We start from the raw sequence: 19,805 nt of genomic DNA on the forward strand, positions 1-19,805 counted from the left end.
ATTAAATACAAAAAGAAATTTCTTACCCCCAGTTAATTGCCTCCACTGTTTCAATGTCTAAGGGATCCAATGACTGAGGCAGGGCTCTGTAGAGGCTGGCCAGCCTGTCTGTCAGCAATTCACATAAACAAGTGCTTTGAGTCAGGCACTTGGCAGCCGCAGGTTCTGGCAAGCTCACCAAAAGCATGAGCCCTTCACAAGCCTTCACAGCTATCCGGCCATCCTGGCAGAAAAGCATGGAAGAATTAATCAGGCAGTGAATGAATATCACTTGAAATCCAGAAGCAAACACCTCCCAAACAACAGTCTCTCCATTCCCCCCCAGTTAATGAAAACATTTCTTTATTTCTTTTTCAGTCATTAACATTTATTTATCGTGAATTTCTAGTAAAAGGGAATAATCAATTTACAAAAGACAGTCACAAAAATCTTTGAATTACTTTTTATATTTAAAGTACAGACCACACACATATGCAACTTCATTCCCTCTACCAATTTCACACCACATCCAAACGACTTCATTTTATCGCATCGCACAAAATAAAATCACTCACCGGACTTTTGGTGAGATTAAGTAGAGAATTCACCAAATTATAGTCTTGATTTGGACAAACAGTGGAGGACTCAGGTGATGATGTGACATTTAGTTCATCCAGACTGAAAGACAGATCATCTGCCTGCTGAGGAAGCTCATCTTCCTTTTCCATGTGCTCCGCTCCAGCAGTGCCTGGCGTTTCTTCAGGCTGCATGGGCTGCCCCGTGTCTGGTGCCAACGAGTCCTGGCCTTTCAGCATGTCTTCTGTGATTAGGTTTGTTGATTCTTTGGAAGCCATTGCTTTCAACTTACTCTGCAAAGCATTTTGTGGGAATTAAAAAGCTGAAATTGCGGTTCATGCTAAAGCACAAACCTACTCCATTTTTTTACATCAGCGTTTAAGTAGCACTTTGCAAGGCTGGATACAGTAACCAAATAGAACGTAATGGTTTGCAACAGCAGGTGAATCTTTAAATCTACAACATTTTTCGGTCCACTTAACTTTCTGCTAAGGCCTTCCATTTTGAGGTTTTCTTGCTTTGCCCACTCAGTGACATTTATATGATTTCATTTTTATTTTTCATTTCATTATACTGTTTCATTTACTTTATGAGGGCACCTTTTGACATTAGCACACACTACAGAATTTCCACCTGGAGAGGAACTCACTCTAAACTACTTGAGATAACACCTTCAGTGAGAATGGGGAAAAAAACCCCACCAAACACTTTATAACAGCAAAGTACTCCCAAATTGAAGAAAATGTTTAAAAGATAAAATGGACAGAAGACACTGTAAGCTAGCACTGGGGGCACCAGGTACTGTAATAGATCACAATGAACCCTGCTAGATGCTGGAAACTATCTCTACTTAGCATGATGCTATAAATTCATCTCCCGCACTAACAGAGGCATTTAAATTTGTGCTTTGAGAGGCCAGGAAGAAACTCACACCACGGCAAAAAATTCAGTGCTCCTCTGTCAAAAGCACAGTGAAGAATGCTTTATCAGAACTATAAACAAGACTTCAGCACAGGACAATTTTTCAAGTCAGCAGTGAGTTTATTAATTCAAAGGGTTTCTCTCCTCTAGGATAAAGCCAAAATTATTACGAATACATCTCAAGCATTAACAATTTTAAAGAGTAACCATTTGGGGTTAATGGTGTTTAGTGCATACAAACCAGCAGGGACAGGCAGCAAACTACAGCATTACTGTGAATGCTTGTTCACTTGATGTGCGTTCTGCATGCAGAATTTGTACTGAACGGTATGACAGACTCATATAACCACATCCCTGGAGAGGCAACCCGGTGGTAAAAGCAGCACACTGCATGCTATAAAAAAAGTAGGATGTGATTCTATGATTTTTGACTACAGAAGAAAAATGACTCCTTCAACAGATTTTGTAACAATGTGAAAAGCATCAGGCGGCAAAGCACCCAGAATGGGTTTCTCTGAGCCACGTTAGTGTATCACTGCATCTTCTAAACTCCTCTAACATCTCCCACATATGTTATCAATCCATGGGACTACCTGGATGAGAACTACAATCCTTGCACATCAAGCAGAGCTGGAGCCTGAAACTGCATTTTAAATCCTGGATTATATGGTACTGTTCGCACTTCTCAAGTAGTACTCAGGGCTTTCAAAGATTAGATACTGTTCTGTAAAGTATTTACTTTATCTTACAGCAACCTATTACTTCAGGCACTGATGCGAGACCTAACACACACAAAATGTATAAATGCCCCCAGAAATTTGTCTGTAGCTCATTACTTTTGCATTGGCAAATAATACAAAGCAGTCTGTACATCCAACAACACATCAGCAGAGCTTTTGCATGTGTTTAAGCTTCCTGTTTTCTAATCATGCAATTCTGCAGCTTAGCTGCTCACCTGCCTCCTGCAAAGGTGCAAAACAGGATCCTGAATGACCTAATAGAAAAGGTTACATAAAACATACACTCAGTGTTTTCTAGATAAAGTACTCCTCCAAGTGAACTCAGTATCAGCAAAGAGCAGACACTACACAAATAGACTTCTGTGTTTTCCTAATACGTAACTACTGAGTTCCAATACCTGTGGTGAGTGATACTGTGTGACTCTTCAACTTCAGACTTAAAAAGAATTCTGTGGAAAAACCAGGTGATAGCATAGCTGATATGAATGCCCACTCAATTTACAGCAAAAAATATAAACCTGGCAATTTGTAGTAATGAAAGCAGAAGTGAATAGAGAAAGTATTTTTCATTTTACAAAGTGAAGGTGCAGCTTTTTAATAGATATTATATTAAAACAGTTTGAAAACAGAAAAGCAAGTTTCCCATAGTACAGAACCATCAGTTGCAAGGTGAGATGAGATGGGCCAACTTAGGAAGAAAGGGAAAAAACATGATTTAACATGTTTAGCATATAATAACGATTCAGATAAAGAAGATAAGTCAAATATTCCTACGTATGTCCTCTTTAAATAAGAACAGGGAAACCAGTTTAAAGAATGGAAGACATTAAAGCAAAAAAATAAAAAATTACCACATGGATTTTAAAGGCTTTAAAGCGAGGAATGCACCTCTTATTTCCACAACAAAAGTAACTTTCAAAGAAATATCTAAAGTGTATTTAAAAGTATCTTTAAAGAGATACTGTTACACCAAGTAGCCTTGTCAGTTAAGCAACATAGGTGAAAGATCTTATTAAATTATAAACAGCTTTCTAACAGTGAGGTATTTGATATGAAATCATAAAAGGAAAAGTCTAGGCTTATGGATACTCTTCTTCTTTAAGGTCACGAATGACTACAGGGGCTCATCAGAAAAAATTACAGAAGGAAGTAAAACTTACTGACATACAGGCAGACTGTTTTGGAGAGATGTATCTGCTTTTCAGCTTAAATGTTAGAGATCTGAGAGTTAAATGACACACAGAGTTCTGTAACTTTACCCTTTCATGCATTTGAAGGTCAGAAGCAGATACCAAGTCACTATAGCACCTCTAAGAGGCACAAACAGGAACAACCAGAACATCCTCTTCTAATAGAGGGCAACTCTGCAACCCAAAAGCTTATCTGGAAAAAACTATGAAAAGTGAGGAAAGACATCTGCCTTTGGCTACAACGTTTAGAATAATTCTGTAAAGGAAGCAAGAGTGACAAGGAACGTCCCTCAGCTTGCCTGAACTTCATACTCAGCATTTTGAGAAACTGGAATCTCTTTGAAATTAGGAATCACCTGGTTTTCCATGCCAGGATTTTTAAGATTATAATCTTGCTGTATTAAAAAAAAAAACAAACAACTGATGTCTGACAAAATATTTGTAGTTTCTATGATTGCCATTCCCTGGATTTGACTTCAGGGCAATTATTTGAGCAGAGAAGTTATTCAAAGGGTTTTAATTCTTCTTTTAAACCATACAATTTACACATACCGCATCAAAAACCATCCTGGTTTAGACTTCTACCATACTCTGCATGTAATGTATACAGTAGTTTTCTTCTAAATGCCTCTAATATTGAAACATGGAATCTTCAGCCCTTATACAATTTTTACTACTGTGGATACAAGGGCAATTGAGATAGCTTAATTAAGTAAAAAACTCAAGATGGATTCTACTAATTGACTTATAAGTGATATTCGTATACTTAATGGGAAAGAACAGATATTTGCTGTTTGTCAGCCTCTGTTGCTAGAGATTGTTGGGGAAAACTTGTAAAATATTCCTGAAGTATATCTACATCTTTTCAGCTATGTATCACACACTTAATAGATACTGTGCCCTTCCAGCAAACATCAAAGTGGGAGAATGAAGAACTTATAAATACGCTTTAATAAATCAAACTTTTATATGTTCTTTCTAAATGGGAATGGAGAGTCTTTATAAATACTTTGTCCTCCCACTCTGGTTTCATCAATGCTATGTGTTAAGTTCCAAGATGAGAGTAAAGATATTTGGCTTTCTTACAGATGGAATATAATGCCATATTGTAGATTGTGAGCTGGCACTGCAGCTAGACCATATGTGTCACTATCAAATGAGAGCCCAAGCCCACAGAACACTAAGCAATCTGCAAGGCTCCAGCGACCCATGCAATCTGCACCATAGCCTTCACTGGGCTGATGACAAAATAACAAGGAAGCTCAAGGCCTCCTCATGATGCTCTACATTACAATCCCTATTAATCCCAGGGCTAACAAAATTTGATTTTGTAATTTGGAGAGTGCCCTCTAAAGGCCCAAAGGGAAAGAACCTCAAGCAGCTACATGGGAATCCTGAATGAAATTTGAGGTAAAAATTATGGGACATATTGAGTCTCTAGAAGTGAAGGAAAAGACTTTTAATACTACAGAAAAAAAGCAATCACACACTGAACGAAAACTAAGCTATGAAGTCCAACATGCTACCTCCTGTTCTCTACAGATTTTGTCCATGACCCACTCTTACATAAAAACATGTGGAAAAAGTCAGATTTGTTTTACTCACCTCAAGGAAAAAGTTGACCAGGTATGGATCCTGCTTCAGTTTTGCACATACTATACAGAGAAACTGAATTTCTTCATTCTCTGTTGGTGTTGCCAGAACTTCACCACACAGCCTGATCAATTTCTGTCACATACAGAAAAATGAGCAATTAAGACAGGAAGGAAATTACAGCTTTCTTCAGGAGTTGTGGATGGGATTCTTTACCATTCACATACTATGATGGTGTGTGATTACTGAATTGAATGTTTGCTCTGAATTTAAGATTGTTGTGAAGATTTCTTTATTATTTATGACTTGTACTACAGCTGCAGTTCAAGAATCTAACTGGCAGTATGTTAAAACTGATCCTATACTTAAGCAGTAGTTTAACTTACTCGAGAATAAAAAAAACCATAAAGACATAATTTGCTAAAACAGAGTAAGAGAAATTTGCCATGCAAAAACACAATTTACTTAAAAGTCTGAACAGTACCTGCACTGGCCTATGCACATTGATGTGGGGAAGAAGAGGTTGCCGTATTCTTCCAAGAAGTTTTGTATAAAAAGCCAAAACTTGCTGTTTCATTCCTGGAGGACACTGGAACAAAAACAGATGAACACTAACAGTAATGTAACAAGTGTGGAGAGAAACACGTTTCTCACTGTCATTTGGAACCACTAAGATCAAACAGGAATCATTTATCCATACTTTCAATTAATTGCTGTAGTGCAGATTTCCACAATCTTTCCAGGAAATATCCCCATCAAAAATAATCCCCAGGAAAATAAACTCTGAATTAATCGCCTAACAGTCAGATTTCTTTTAGGATATTGTGCCACAAAATCCAGCAATTCAATGAGTCGGTACGTACGAATACACGATAATAAAATACAAACATCTGAAGTGTCCACCAAAGGTTTTTTAAATCAATGAGCCATTCACCCTAGACAGATTATGTGTTTATAAATGCACAGATGTTCCAGGACAAGAAAAAGCTGTTGCTTTCCCTGAGATTCAGCAGAGTATAAATCATAAGTGCCTATGGAACACCTATGCCCATGTTCTACTGCCTCCCATACACAATGTCACATGAAAGTACTTTCCTGTCTCCATCAGAAGTGATGGCACATGGCCCTGCACGTACCTCTGTTTCTGGCTAAATCCTCCCAATTCTAAGTTCCTAACACAATATAAGAAAAGCTGTTACTTCTATACATTAATTTTAATCTGCATAATTTCCCTGACCTGGTTCATTACGCACACCCTTAACAACAGTTCTGCTAATAGAAATTAGTGAACAGAGTGTGTGGCAGCAGCCAAGAAGAAGCCTAACCTGCTACTCCTGCCAAGGTAATTATCCCTAGGTTATCAAACCCTAATTATCACTTAGTTGTCAAGCAATTTGTTACAGAGAATGACAAGTTTTGAACCATCAGGGCACATCAACAGCAACACAGTAAGCCTAAGTGAGTGCTGTGGAAGGGTATTATTCTCCTAACAGACCTTTGAAACATCCTGCAAGCACCAAAATGTGTGTTTCAGATGTATCAACCCACAAGTGGCAAAGCATAAAGACAAGCTGTACAAGAATTGCTTGTACAGGTATATCTAAATGAGTGCAAAATTACTTCTCTCAACTCTTAGCAACATACTACAAATTACTTGCTTCACGTAAATCTAGATTTCTTCTTGATTTGTTGTGAAGTTTGTAACTGCTAAAGAAGTCATATTTCTGAGTAATTCTGTATTTTCACCACATCGGTATCAGGCATCATAGCTTGGCTAAAGCACAGGAGGTGCAATAACACTAATTGTAGAGATTTGGTTCTACAGAAGCAAGAAATATCCTAAGTTGAGACAGCTAGTAACTTATATTGTCTATGTACATAAAATTAAGTAGATTAAAAACTCCTGAAGATGTATAAAAGGTTAAGTGAAAATGAAACCACAGAGAGCTCTATTCATCCTTCCTTCAGGACACACCACACTTTTCTAACTGCATCTGCAGTTCAGTACAACAGCTGCTAAGTTAATACACCCTATGATTCATCCAATCCCATGAATTTCAGCTCCTAAGTGTGCCAAGAAAGACATCAGCAAAAATGCACCAAGACCATGAAGTTAATTTTACGTGCCACACAGCACATGTGAGAATGACCAGACAACACTGCCATAGGCTGGAATCGTGTCAAAGATTCAGATGCACAAGCTGTCTCGGGATCAGCTTAAGTCAATGGTACTTAATGTAATGTAATGGTAACTCATTGACATGGAGTCCATCTGAGCAGTAACTACTCACATTCAGAAAATGGAAACATGGTATGTTATTTAACGTAGCACTTTTCACCCAAGAATCTCCCAACACTAACCAGAGGGGTGGAAAACGCTGTCTTGTGGATGTCCTACTTCTAGTGTTTTCCTACTTCTAGTTTCAGTCAGTATCAGAGTCCTGATTAATAAATCTGTGTTCTGCCTTAGTCAGCAGCTTACTGGTTGGTTCACTTTGATCACACTTGTGAAAGACTATTTATTATCTGAGATACATTGATAACGTAAGCAAAGAGCTATTTACTTCATCCTGCAGCATCCCACACTACCATCTACTCCAGATTTTCACTCCCTATCACAGCCACAGCCCATACAAAAGATAACCTGCTCTGCAGAGTAGTACATACATCAGCTTTTCCTAGCGTGTAAAGTGTCTCCAAAATCTTGTGATGTAGCAAATACTCCATACACGGCCCCGTTTCACCTGATTCCCTCTCATTTTCTTCTTGAACTAGAATATCCAGCATCTGTTCCAGGTGAGAAGGAATGTTGGTATCAGTCACAGGTGCTTTGTCATCTAAATAAGAAAAAATACAATCAAAAATGACAACTATTGGTCTTATTTTTCTTCAGTCCAGTCCCAAATTTAAGATTTAAAAATAAGATAACTCATTTGAGGAATATTTTATATGAAAGTCACAAAAACAGACAGTAGGAAGCTATCACACAATTTATATATACATATATACAATCTAAAAGATAGATATATACATTTAAAACATATATGAACACCTACGGACCAAATTTTGAAAATAAAGTGGAGGTTCTGGATGTTCAGTTTTAAGAAATCTTACCTAAACAGCAAAAAACTGCAGAGCCCTGAAAAATGAAGTTGTTTGTTGTTTGTTGTTTTTGTTTGTTTGTTTGTTTTTTAACCATTTCTTAAAATGAGTTTTCAGACCCATATCTGAAAATGTAAACTGAAATATACATTAGGCAGGTATTTAACCTTGCATTGGGATAAAGGTGAAATGTCAGATTTCAAAACATGCATTAACCACACAGTAAAGAAAACTTTTGCAGCCAGAAACCAAACTTAATAAGAGTGAGATACAATTCTCAATCTTTCAGTTAGCATCCACTCTGTCTCAAGAACTTCCTCTTTGCACAGCATTCTGAAATTGAAAAACAGATCAAATTAACTAGCATCTGACTAGTTCCTTTGCTAACTAGATAAATAAAATGGCTTTTACAACAACAATAACAACAAAGCCATCCGTGATCTATGCTGTTTATTCTTTAAGAAATTTTAGGTTTGGTTCTTACACTTTCTGCATTAAGGTAGCATTCTGTTCAATTTTGCAAAGGAAAGGTTAAGATACTGATCAAGTAGTGAAGTCATGAAACATTGGATTTATGTCACTGGCAATGGGAGATGGCATTAACATGCAGTAGAGCACATCCATATGTGTACAGATTTTGCTTTTTTTTCAGCTAAATTCTCCTTGAACAAATAGCCCTCTAGGAAATAGCTACTACTTTTTATGTGATCATCTAAAAATAACTGCCAGTTGCATGCAAATGGCAACAAGAACACAAGGGAAAACTGCCACGTCAGAGTGATTTTGGTCTCTACCACAACCTCTAATTATCCTACTGTTTGCTGCAGTTTCTTAGGGATAACTCTGCTTCCACAGAAGAGCACAGAAATCTATCCACTGACCGAAAACTTCTTTTTCACAAGTCTTTTGAAAGACTGTGGGATAGTTCAGCTTTTATTCTGTACTACATAATCGTATCAGTTCTCCTCTACAACTCTCATTTCCACCTTGGGAAAGATCACATGGCATTCTGATAGATGAGTATTTAGAACAGGGGTCAAATTTCAGTTTGCAGGAGTAAGTATTGGCATAAACAACATCACCTGTCCCAGACAGAAACACAGACTGCACAGCTATTCTAACAGAAATGCAGAATCAATAAGCTTGAGGAAAGCATGGCAGCATTCACCTTTTAAACTACTAAACTAGAATTAAAAATTGGAAATGGATGTGTTGTATATCTGCTGAAGGAAACCAAAGAGAAAGTTAAGAACAAACAACTACAGCCATAATTCCACGAGAATACCGATTTTGTAGAAGAGCAGAACTTTTTACATGGGTAAATAGTGACAGGAGAAGGAGAAATAGTTCTAAACTCAGGGGGAAGAGATTACCATCAGATGTCAGGGAAGTTTTTTCACTGAGAGAGTGGTGAGGTGCTGGCACAGGCTGCTCAGGGGGGTTGTAGATGCCCAACGTCAAACAATAAAAAGGTTAAAAGCAGGCACTACAGCCTGTAGCTGTCTGTTTAATTTCAACAGAATACATGAAGGCAGAAATTGGGTCACATATGAAAAGGGACAATTCCCCATGCAACAGTCAGGAATTGACCTTTCTTCCACAGCTGTTTGTGCTCACATTTTTAGGGATAAAAAGAGGTACACATTATCTCTAATTAATAATTATTATTCTTGATATTTTGATGAAATGCACGACTCATTTTCTTAATCTTTTTAACAACACTGAAATTGGGAACTCTAGTTTTCAAACAAAGATGTAAAACCAGAGCATTTTTCCTCTTACCTGAAGTCTCTATGTAGTAATGAGTGATTGCCTTCCAGTGGTAAACAAAATCTTCTTGTAATGGAAGGGAAGGTGCAAGCTACGGGGAAAAGAAGAAGAAAAAGTAGGTTAGGAATTAAATAAATGCATTTCTGCAGAGATTCAAGTGAATTTTGGAATCAAACTACTACAGACTAACGGAGACCCATGTCTTACTGACTAGACGTGAACACCACTAACAATCTCAGTGATGTCTCTACAATCAGACAATCTATTCAAGCAACACAAGAAAAGTGGATTTGAGCTATTCAAAACTCAGAATTTTTTTCTACAGTAAAAGTCATGCTTTTTTCTTAAAATCTTTTCTTGATGCCATCTTCCCTTCTTATAAGCTGTCCTTCTTCCCTCCGGTCTCTTAAAAATACTGATTAGCTTCTTCCAATTAGCCCCAGCTTATAGATCTTTTTCCTTTTTACACATCAAACCCACCCTTTGGAATTGAGGCACTGTTCTGTCTCTTAACAAATGTGCTACTTCATTTTTGAAAAAAAAAAAAGCTCCTTTTTTTCTGAAGGAATTTATGAGCACAGCTGGCATGCAGGAAAAGGAACGTGCTACAGGAGCAAAGCCACGGTGTGGGTTTATTCTCTTTGAAAAAGCATCTCAACTTTTCTATATCAGTGTTTGCCTTGAATTTAGTGGCGCTTTATACTGCTAAAGACATAAACCTGAGTATACGAACCTCACACCAAGTCTTGATAAAAAAAAGTGGGATACTAATGCTTCCTGACTGTTTGCACACAGGACTTTGAAATGCAAGAAGCAGTGGTGCTCGGTAACTACCTGCACTTGTAACACGTGATGAAATGTGCCCTCACACATGGTAGCAGGCAATCAACTTAAGACTGCTTATCCAGTCCCTGATAGTCTGGGGACTGATGAAGTCTTTTGTATTTCCACAGCCAGGCACTGAGAGAAGCACAGCTGTCTCTGCACACCTCGCAGCTCTCAAACCAGTTTGCTTTATTATGAAGTTTACTATGATATTAAAAAGAAACTGAACAAACTGAAGACTGAGCACAAAGCATTTTGTCTCAGACCTCACACGTCATGCTTGCTGCTCTATGCTGAGCAACACAATGATCGTTTCGTGTAATAAAACTATGCCAAAAACTCAACTTAGGGTGATGAGCAGAGACCACTTTTGAGAAATAACAGGCTTTTCAGACCATACTATTTCCAAAGTAAGACACGGGAACATTAAAAATTTATCCTTGTCTGATGCAATTTTCCTTTCCACTTCTTCTAGCTTCGTCTGCTTCCAGACGAACTCAGTGCCTCTGAGCAGTGCCAGGAAGAGGCTGCTTTCACTTCCCAGCACCGTCAATAATTTATCCACAGAGAGATCTCAGACATCCTCTCCCTCAACAAACACCTCAAGGGTCAGAACTCAGAGAGAAAGAGGTAATTCAGGGACAGGTCCTGCCCTATTTAATTGAAGCACTTGATGATGTCACAGACCAGTGTCAGATTGAGGTGCACACACAAGCCAGCCACAGCACAGCCTGCACACGCAACACCAGATGCTGGAGGGATCCCTACTGCATATACATGCCTATTTTCTGCTAACAAGTTTCCATTCTAATACATGCTTGGTTAAAGCATTTTAATCTTCCTACCCCCAAATTGCTCTTCCTACTGATGATGGACCTAGTAAAAACATGCCTTTTACAGCACAGCTATTTCAGGGCATATTTAAGAGAAATGTAACTCTATCAGAGCTATGCATTAACTCAGAGAGAAGTGAGTATATATACACACTGCCAAACAAATGAAAAAGAAAAAAAACATCTCTTTTCTTAGTTACTCAGATACAAAGATAAGGTAAAGGCAAAAACTAGTATCTCACCTCATACACAAAGCCCAGCACTGGAAGCACTGGAAAAATGCAAGCACCCCAACATTTGGCTCATGTGCTTTGACCTTTCTTGGTGAGGTAAATCTAGAATGAAGTTGTAGGCTCTGATCCATGACGAATTATTTGCTACCAGCTGAGACTGAATATGCTGTAGTTGCCAATCTTAATAATCTCTTTCTAAAGCACAGGTTCTTGCATGTAAGATACTGAAGCTACACAAAATTCACTGTAAAGACTTTTAATTACTGCTATTTGTTTAATTAGGAGTTATTTTAAAAGTAGTAATTTGTTGCATTATATTAATGCAGTTACTCACATTCTTACCAATTTTTAGCTATTGATTCCTAATCCCAGTTAAAAAATCCCCTTCTGTAGAAAAAAACATCTCAAAGGCTGTAGCGTGGGTGTTGTTGGTAATCTAAAAGGCCAGCACTCACTGAGCACTCCCAAAAAGCAGCCCATGAGAGCAGATGCCCATTAGCTATTCCATCTGGTGCCCGACTCCAGCGGACGAGCTTCCTGGGAGCGACTGAATGAGCGTTCTCATTGAGCAGCTCAACTCAGCACATGCTGCCCTATCGTTCTGGTGACAATACGTTAGTCATGATCAATCCTTGCAGAGAAAGTGCTGTACTCAGAACTGGGGAGCTTTAACCAGAGCTACAGCCTTCTGGTTACAAAATCTGTCCAAAGTACAACTCCACTAAGCTTTCAAAAGTATACAGAATTAGTGGTAACGCAGGAGGAAGCACAATGAAGTAAACAACAAAGACACCTATAAATATTCAGTATATCACAGAAACTTCTCTGTGCACTTAAAAACGACGACTGTTGTTTTCATGTACACTAGTCAAAAGTACAATTCAACACACACACATAAAACAACAGAAAAAAGTGAAGTTGGTGACATCCCTCAGTATCTTTTGGACAAGTTGGCAAAGATAAGAACACAGTGCATGAAAAAACAACAGCTGCTGGCTGGTCAGAGGGGAGGGAAAGTGAAAGCAGAAGCTGGGACAAAGAGAAGCAAAGGGAAGTGCATGCTCACTTCCTCGACTGAAACACAGAAAACACAGCAGTCATTCGATGTTTTTCTTCCATTTTCCTGCTTTACCATTCTGAATGTTTGCCCTGTGGGAAAATCTGAAAAAAGGCTAATGCTTGAATGTTTGTTTTATTTCTTCAGTTGATGAATGCACAGAATTTGTAACGGTCATTGCTTTCAAATATAAAATTAAGACTGCACACGCTTGCAAGCCATGCATTCAATTTTGCCATTACAGTTTGTTAACAATAGCTCAATATTAAAGCAAGCAGCAATGTGAGCTTATTACATCAAGTGGGCTCAAGAAAAATGAATCTTGGTCTGAGTAGTTATGCAGTTAACAATTTTGGAGCAGTAATCCGTAGCAAACGACCAAGAAAATCACCAAAATTGTCTTGTTTGATTGTAAACTACAAAATTTGAAACAATTAAAATCATAACGGTTCTGCTCGACGTGCACAGCTCCAACATATCCTCTCAACTTCACTATTAGCACGAAACATCTCTTGAGAGCCCAAATCATAGCAGATGACCGCTGTATAGGCAAGGTATTTGCTTTCTGGAAACACAAATGAAGAACATGAGACGAGAAAAAAAGAAGCCTAACTTGCAGCTTTGTTACTGTACACTACAGTTTGTATCTTCCAGAGAATACAGCATTCCTAGAGTAATCTGGGGATAAAAGTGTATCAGTATTATCAAATTAATGGAAAACATCTTGAGGAGGACACATACAGAAACTGCCTGAGATTCAGTAATACTAACCCCATAAAGTAAAAACATTTGTATTCTGCACTGCAGAACAAAGACTGCAGTCTCCTCCACCTCTCTTACCAACAAACCCAACCCTACCTGCAGCTGCTGCTGTCAGGACAGTGCCACAATGGTGGTTACTCATCCAGATGCTGCACAAAAGCAAAACACCTTAATAAAAAGCAACTGGTCTCACTTATGCCTCATCACAGTCCTGCCATGAAGACAATCAATAAAAGAGCAGTACACTCACAATGAGCAAAAGGCAAATACTCCATGCATATTACACTGCCAACCTTTGGAATGCCTTGTCGTAGTTTGGAGAGATGGCACATTGAGGATAAGATAACAACTATTACCTAATAACATAGAAACTCCTGCTATTTAAACACATGGTTAGTATGTAGGCTCTGGACGCTGAGGCAGGAGAGGAACTTTATGTCAGTGCTGTACAGAGAAATGATGGGGAGAAGGGCTACCTGAACAATTTTGATGTAAAGGACTCCTATCAATGAAAGCTGAGCCTCGGTGCTTCTTCAAGCATATTTAAGTGACCAACTCAGCTGAAAACTGTTCAACTGCAGCCGAACTTTCTGCAGGAGGTAAGCACCCAAATCCTCTCAGAATGTACATCTTTAGTTAACACTTCTGTTGAGCCACAGTCAGACCCAAGAGTGTTATAAGTTTCTATTTCTCAGCTCTGTGCTTGAATCATTGGGGCAAACTTCTTAGATGAACTAAAAAAGCACTCCTTCTTTTGTGATTCCACCTTTCATGCCTCGTGCAGTGCTAGATATTTGTCACAATCCTGGAAACACACAGTATTTACTACTGGGAGCTCTGTCACAGTGGTGTTAGCAGAATGAGGCAACCCTCAAAGGGACAACACCTTTGAGCAAGGCCACATAAAATGTTTATTCACAGTGGTCACCTGCAAAGTGGTGTTCACCAACCTGCTCCTGTCTTTGTCTAATTTAAGGGTCTGTTCCATATTAAGTCTTTTCCCATTTAAGTAACTGATCTTTCCAAGTATTATATAAATCTGATATAAATATAGTTCTTGTCCTTTTGTGCAGAATCAGTAATTCTTCTAGGAACAGCTCTTATGAGTTACTTGAATTGGTAAGCTTGATCCTCCACCCCTGTATCACTTATTCTTCTGTGCTTATACAAAACATGGCACAGCTCACCCTAACCAGATTTCTTTAGTTAGGCAGTTGCACATTTCTGTTTATCTTCCCAGGAAGGCACTTCTTACTGAAGATATTCACCTGTGATCGTACCAGGTTTCCAAATAAATACTTCCATCGTTACGTTTATTCCCAGTCGCAACTGCAACGGAGCAAACTAGGAAGCAGACCCTATTAATACACACTTAATTGACACATGCTTAATTTTAACACCTGAACAGTCCTGTCCAAGGCTGCAGGACTACAGGCACGCAGACAGCTAACTCAAGTACTTGCAGCACAGAGGAACGCATTCACACACACAGAGGTTGCACCTGCCATGGGATGTGATTTACCACGTAGGCTTTTCTCTTTTCAACCATCCGGAACTTTTCTTCATCATCTCCACCAGCGTCTGACTGTCAGGTTTAACACCCAGCCGACAACTCCTCCCTCCACGCTCAGCTCCATAGGTGCCCCGGCTCACCCCAAAGCCACGGCCGGCAGCCATAGGGCACAAAGCCCGGCCCCAGCTGCCCGCAGAATCGGACCGGAGCGCAGGAAGCAGAGTAGCGCTCCGAATAACAGCAGCAACGCGGCCTGCAGCCACGGCAGCAGCAGCGACAGGCCCCGCCGCACTGCTCCCCTCCGTGCAGCCATGGCACAGATGTTTTGGTCGCCACGACGAAATGGAATTAAGCACACACGACCGCCGAGCGCCCCAGCTCGCGTTCTCCATCCCCATGTAATTAAAACAAGACACCAGTAACGAGAAGGTGCTTGGCGGACGCGCCTACATCACACAAAAGCCCCGCGGACGGCTAGCTGGGGCTCGCAGGCCGCAACAAAAAGCTCCGGAGAAGTTCCCCGAATTCTCCTCCTTCTCGATTCCCTACACAGAAACGCCCCGGCGGCACCCCGTCCCCCGCTCAGCAGCTCACAGCGCCGCCGGGCCGCAGCGCTCAGCCCGGGGCGCTCCGTGTCGCCCGCAGCCCGGTCCCGCGCCAGGCCGCCCGCTGCCCCCTCTTGAGGCCGGCCTCCGTTTCCCCGCTCCTCGCTCCGGCGCAGCGCGGCCCGCCGGCGGCTAGGCCCGGCCCAGATCCCCGGCGTCGCGTGGCGAGGCCCGCCGGCGGCCTTACCGCCTCCACGGCGTGCTGCAGGATGGAGGTGAACTTGGAGAACATCCTGTCCCGCGACTGCAGCAGCCGCTGCCGGGAGGACCGCGAAAGCTCCTCGATCCGCCGCCGCCGCTCCAGGGTGAGGGCCGCATGCGGGGTCCCGGCCGCGGGGATCGGGAGGGCGGACGGACGGCCGCCGGCTCTGCCTCTCGCTCGGCGGCGGACGCGGTGGCGCTGACGCCGCCGGGCTGCGGCTGCCGAGGCTCCTGGTGCCCGCCCCGGCGCGGCCTGCAGGGGCCGCCACCCCCGACTCGCGGCCCCCGCTCCGCCCCGCTCTGCCCTGCCCGCCGGCCTCGGCGCTACCGCTGCCCCGCTGGGATTGCAGTGCGGTTGGGCCGCCTCGGGGCCTGCCGCGGTTGGGTTCTCCTCTCGCTGTCCACCTGGTGTGTGTCAAATGTTTCTGGGTCTGTGCCCCTCGCCACAGGGAGCGGCCTGGCTAGCCGTCCCAGCTGCGTTTCAGTGTTCCTTGGGTGGGTCGGAGTCTGAAGCTGATGTCTCCGTGCAGCAGTGCTATCTTCAGGGTGACAGGATGGGTTGGGCAGAGGCCTGGGTCTCTGCGATCTGGGGAATTGCCATGAACGTAATGTGAGAGAGCTCATGGCAGTGCATCTCATCTGTTGCACTGCTCTTTTTTCCCCAGAAGATGGATAGTATGCGTCTTCCTCCCTTTGAAGAAGACCAAGTGGGCTTTACTTCACCTCCAAGCCAGATACCTCAGAGAAAAGCTCACCCTCCCCATTATTTCATGCTGTGGGAAATGCAGAGATAAGGGAGCTGGACAGAGGTTACAGGGGCAGCAGGTGGGCAGTGCCATGTTGGGTGGCACTTGGTTGGATGTTAGGAAAAATTTCTTCTCATGAAGAGTGGTGAGGCATTGAAACAGGCCAGACTGCATAGGAAGGTGGGGCAGTCACCATATCTGGAGATTTTCAAGAAATGTAGAGTTGTGGCACTGAGTAATGGCATTTAGTGGGCACCGTGGTGATGAGTTGATGATTGGACTTGTTGATCTTAGTGTTTCTTTCCAGCCTTAATGATTCCTTGATTCTGGGCTTTAGGAACACCTGCTATTTATGGGGTGTTGTTTAGGCACTGAGCAAATGGAAGGAGGCAAACCAGACTGATCTGGCATTGTGTGAACAGAATGAAATGTTGGGAAAGTGACATAGCTAGTACCTGTAATTCCAAACAGGGAAAAACTTTCTCATTAATTGTTGGAGACTGATGAGCATCAACTTTTTCATGTCTTAGGAGTAAGCACAGGGAGATGAATCAAAACTACCTCTCCCGTGAAGAAAGGCTGAGGGAGTTGGGCTTGTTCAGGTTGGAGAAGAGAAGGCTCTGGAGGGACTTCATTGCAGCCTTGCAAAGGTAGACTGGCTTTCTACATAGTCTGGTAGTGGTAGGACAAGGGGGAGTGGCTTTAAAGTAAAAATTTTCTGAAGTGCACAGAAGTATTTCTCACTGCTGGGAATATTGGACAAATACTGGCAGACCAATGTTTCTGTACTAATGCAAATCATTGGAGAATTAAGGGGAAAATTACTTCAGCAATATCGGTGTAGAAGAGCACAGCTGAGGTTACATTCTGTTTGGATACTGCTTGTCACTGGAGGTGATTCAACTGGGGATGAATGAACAGGTTACCAATGCCATGTTGTATGCAAAAACTTCACCTTCTCATGCCTGATGTTGTTTCCACTCAAATAAATACAAGTGCAAATACTTATTTTAATATTCTCAGGAGTAGGGCTCTGCTATTTTTGCTTTTAGGTGGCAGAAACATTATGGTACTGTTTTATTTGAATGTCAGTAAAGACACAATTTGAAAGTGAGGCTGTTTTAATTGATGGAGCTTCTGGGAACTAACTTTTCTCTCTTTTGCAAATTAATGAAACTGTCAAGATTAAATCAATTTAAGTGGACTGAGGCAGTGAGATAATGTGCTAGTCTTTCTATCTGGAAATCTCTGTGCTATTTAGTTCGATGGCACCTGGCCAATCTCTAATGGGTATATTAGTCTGCATTACAAAAGAACTTTCTACAGTCTGGACTTTTTCTTTGGTGAGGTCCAGGACTTGGAGGAAGGTACAGTTTTCTACCCCAAGTGAAAATATGCTGGTAGAGCTTTGTAGAATTCCTGTTTGTACTCTGCACAGGAATTTACATTTATAATTGCATGGGAACTGTTGAGTCATGGCCTGAACCACTGATTGAAGATCTGGGGAAAGGACATGGTCAGCCCTGGGAGCAGGGGTGAAGGCAATTCAGCTGTGTGACCAGAAGGGGTGAAGCCAGGCTACACGAATCTTAGATTTCATTTAAGAGCTGACTGCCACTGGGGAAGGATATCTTCCTGCTGATCTCTCCTTGGTGAAGCTTTCCCCTGTGAACCTAGAATCTTCTGGTATGGATGAGCAATCTTCTTCCCTTCTCTTATAGCATCTCTCTGTTTTTCCAGTCCTTTTGTTATCACACCTTTGTTGTAACACCTTCCCCATCATATTGATCTGTCCAATTGCTACAGTAACAACCAGAGCCACATCTACATTTTCAGTGACTACTTTGATGAAATGAAGAATGAAATGTGTGTGGTTCTGTATGATCTCTCCTTTTGGGGAAAAAGACATTTAAATTATCTCTGTACCCTTCTGATTCTGGGCTTTATGTGTTGGATACCAAACAGCATAAGCTGTGATTGAAGTCCAGACTGTTTTTACTGAGTTTAAAAAGTTTCTGTATATTTCTGTTCCACACCTACACATCTGTTTTTTTTCTGTACAGACATTCATTTGGCCTCTGCTGGCCTATAAACTTCCTAGTCTTACTAATTTACCAGTCACATTTGCAGGTCTTTTTATGTCATCACTTGTTGTGGGTGTCAAAGACAGAATATTGGAAAGGACAGGCAAATATTCATGCCCAGTGGAGTATTTCATATGTTTGTGGTTCAGTTACACTGTTTATGCAATACAGCTGTGTTGCATGAAGGGCTGTAAAGGAGACCGCAAGGAGTTTTGTCTGTTAAATGAGACATGTATGTGTTCCAGGCACACCATGTTTTCCTTGAAAAACCTTCTATTCCATTTCAACCTGATAATCTGACCTTTTCCCTATAAGTAATTACATATGGATGTTTTGCCATGTGGTGTCTGCTAGTAGTAGCATGTAATAAATTACTGAAACCAGATAAAATACTCTCAAATCGATGAGTTGGGGCTTAGCTAATTTCATTGAAACATGCAGGTTGACAAGACCATGAGTTTACTTGTTCTTGTGGAACTGGAAACTGGAACGAAGAGATAAAGGGCAAAATTCTGGGTTTGCGCTGTATTGCAGATGTAATGACTGCATGAATCAAAAATAAATATTCCAATAAAACTGGAATTTGCCCCAAAATACTGGAAAAGTAATGGAGTTGCACTATGCTGGCTCTCTCAGTCATTTCTCTGTCTACTTGCAGGAAGGAAAGTCAAGCAAGAAGAATCTATATGTGTTTTGGGGGAGAATTTAGGTGCTTAGTCTTGACCCTGCTAAGAGACTTCTTAGTAGTTTTTAAATCAGCTCTAACTACATTTGTTTTCTAATGCATAATAAGATTTCATTGTTACTTATATCTTTGGATTTAGAGCTATAATCTGTTAATCTCTGAAATGTCATGAAGATAATCTCTTTAATCATATGCAAAATGCTGATCTCAATAGTCAATATAAGCTATGCAAAACAGTTCAAGCACTGTGCTACTGTGCAAGTTTAGTAGCTTTCAACAGATCCTTCTTTTACATCAGTCTGTTATTAAGGGTACACTTTGACTGAATTATCCATTCCAATGTATTTGTCCCAAGGTAGAACTGAAATATTTATGGAGTTTGATATCAAA

General features: G+C 40.9%; 1 protein-coding gene across 2 annotated transcripts in view; it reads right to left on the reverse strand.

The window, feature by feature from the left end:
- FHIP2A (FHF complex subunit HOOK interacting protein 2A) overlaps positions 1-16,132 on the reverse strand; it is a 33,196-nt gene extending 17,064 nt beyond the window's left edge. The window contains exons 1-8 of one of the 2 annotated variants that reach the window (XM_052677229.1): positions 15,887-16,132; positions 9,884-9,962; positions 7,667-7,836; positions 5,484-5,588; positions 5,012-5,134; positions 2,432-2,470; positions 555-848; positions 27-223 (exon numbers count right to left, since the gene is read on the reverse strand). In XM_052677229.1, coding sequence (XP_052533189.1) covers positions 27-223; positions 555-848; positions 2,432-2,470; positions 5,012-5,134; positions 5,484-5,588; positions 7,667-7,836; positions 9,884-9,962; positions 15,887-15,931 — 1,052 coding nt within the window. In that variant the 5' untranslated portion in view covers positions 15,932-16,132. The remainder of the gene's footprint in view (positions 1-26; positions 224-554; positions 849-2,431; positions 2,471-5,011; positions 5,135-5,483; positions 5,589-7,666; positions 7,837-9,883; positions 9,963-15,886) is intronic. The other variant, XM_052677230.1, reaches the window with a different exon arrangement.
- Between the last annotated feature and the right edge of the window lie 3,673 nt (positions 16,133-19,805).

The sequence above is a fragment of the Tympanuchus pallidicinctus genome, unplaced genomic scaffold (genome assembly GCF_026119805.1).
Source record: "Tympanuchus pallidicinctus isolate F22 unplaced genomic scaffold, pur_lepc_1.0 scaffold16, whole genome shotgun sequence".
Taxonomy (NCBI): Eukaryota; Metazoa; Chordata; class Aves; order Galliformes; family Phasianidae; genus Tympanuchus; species Tympanuchus pallidicinctus.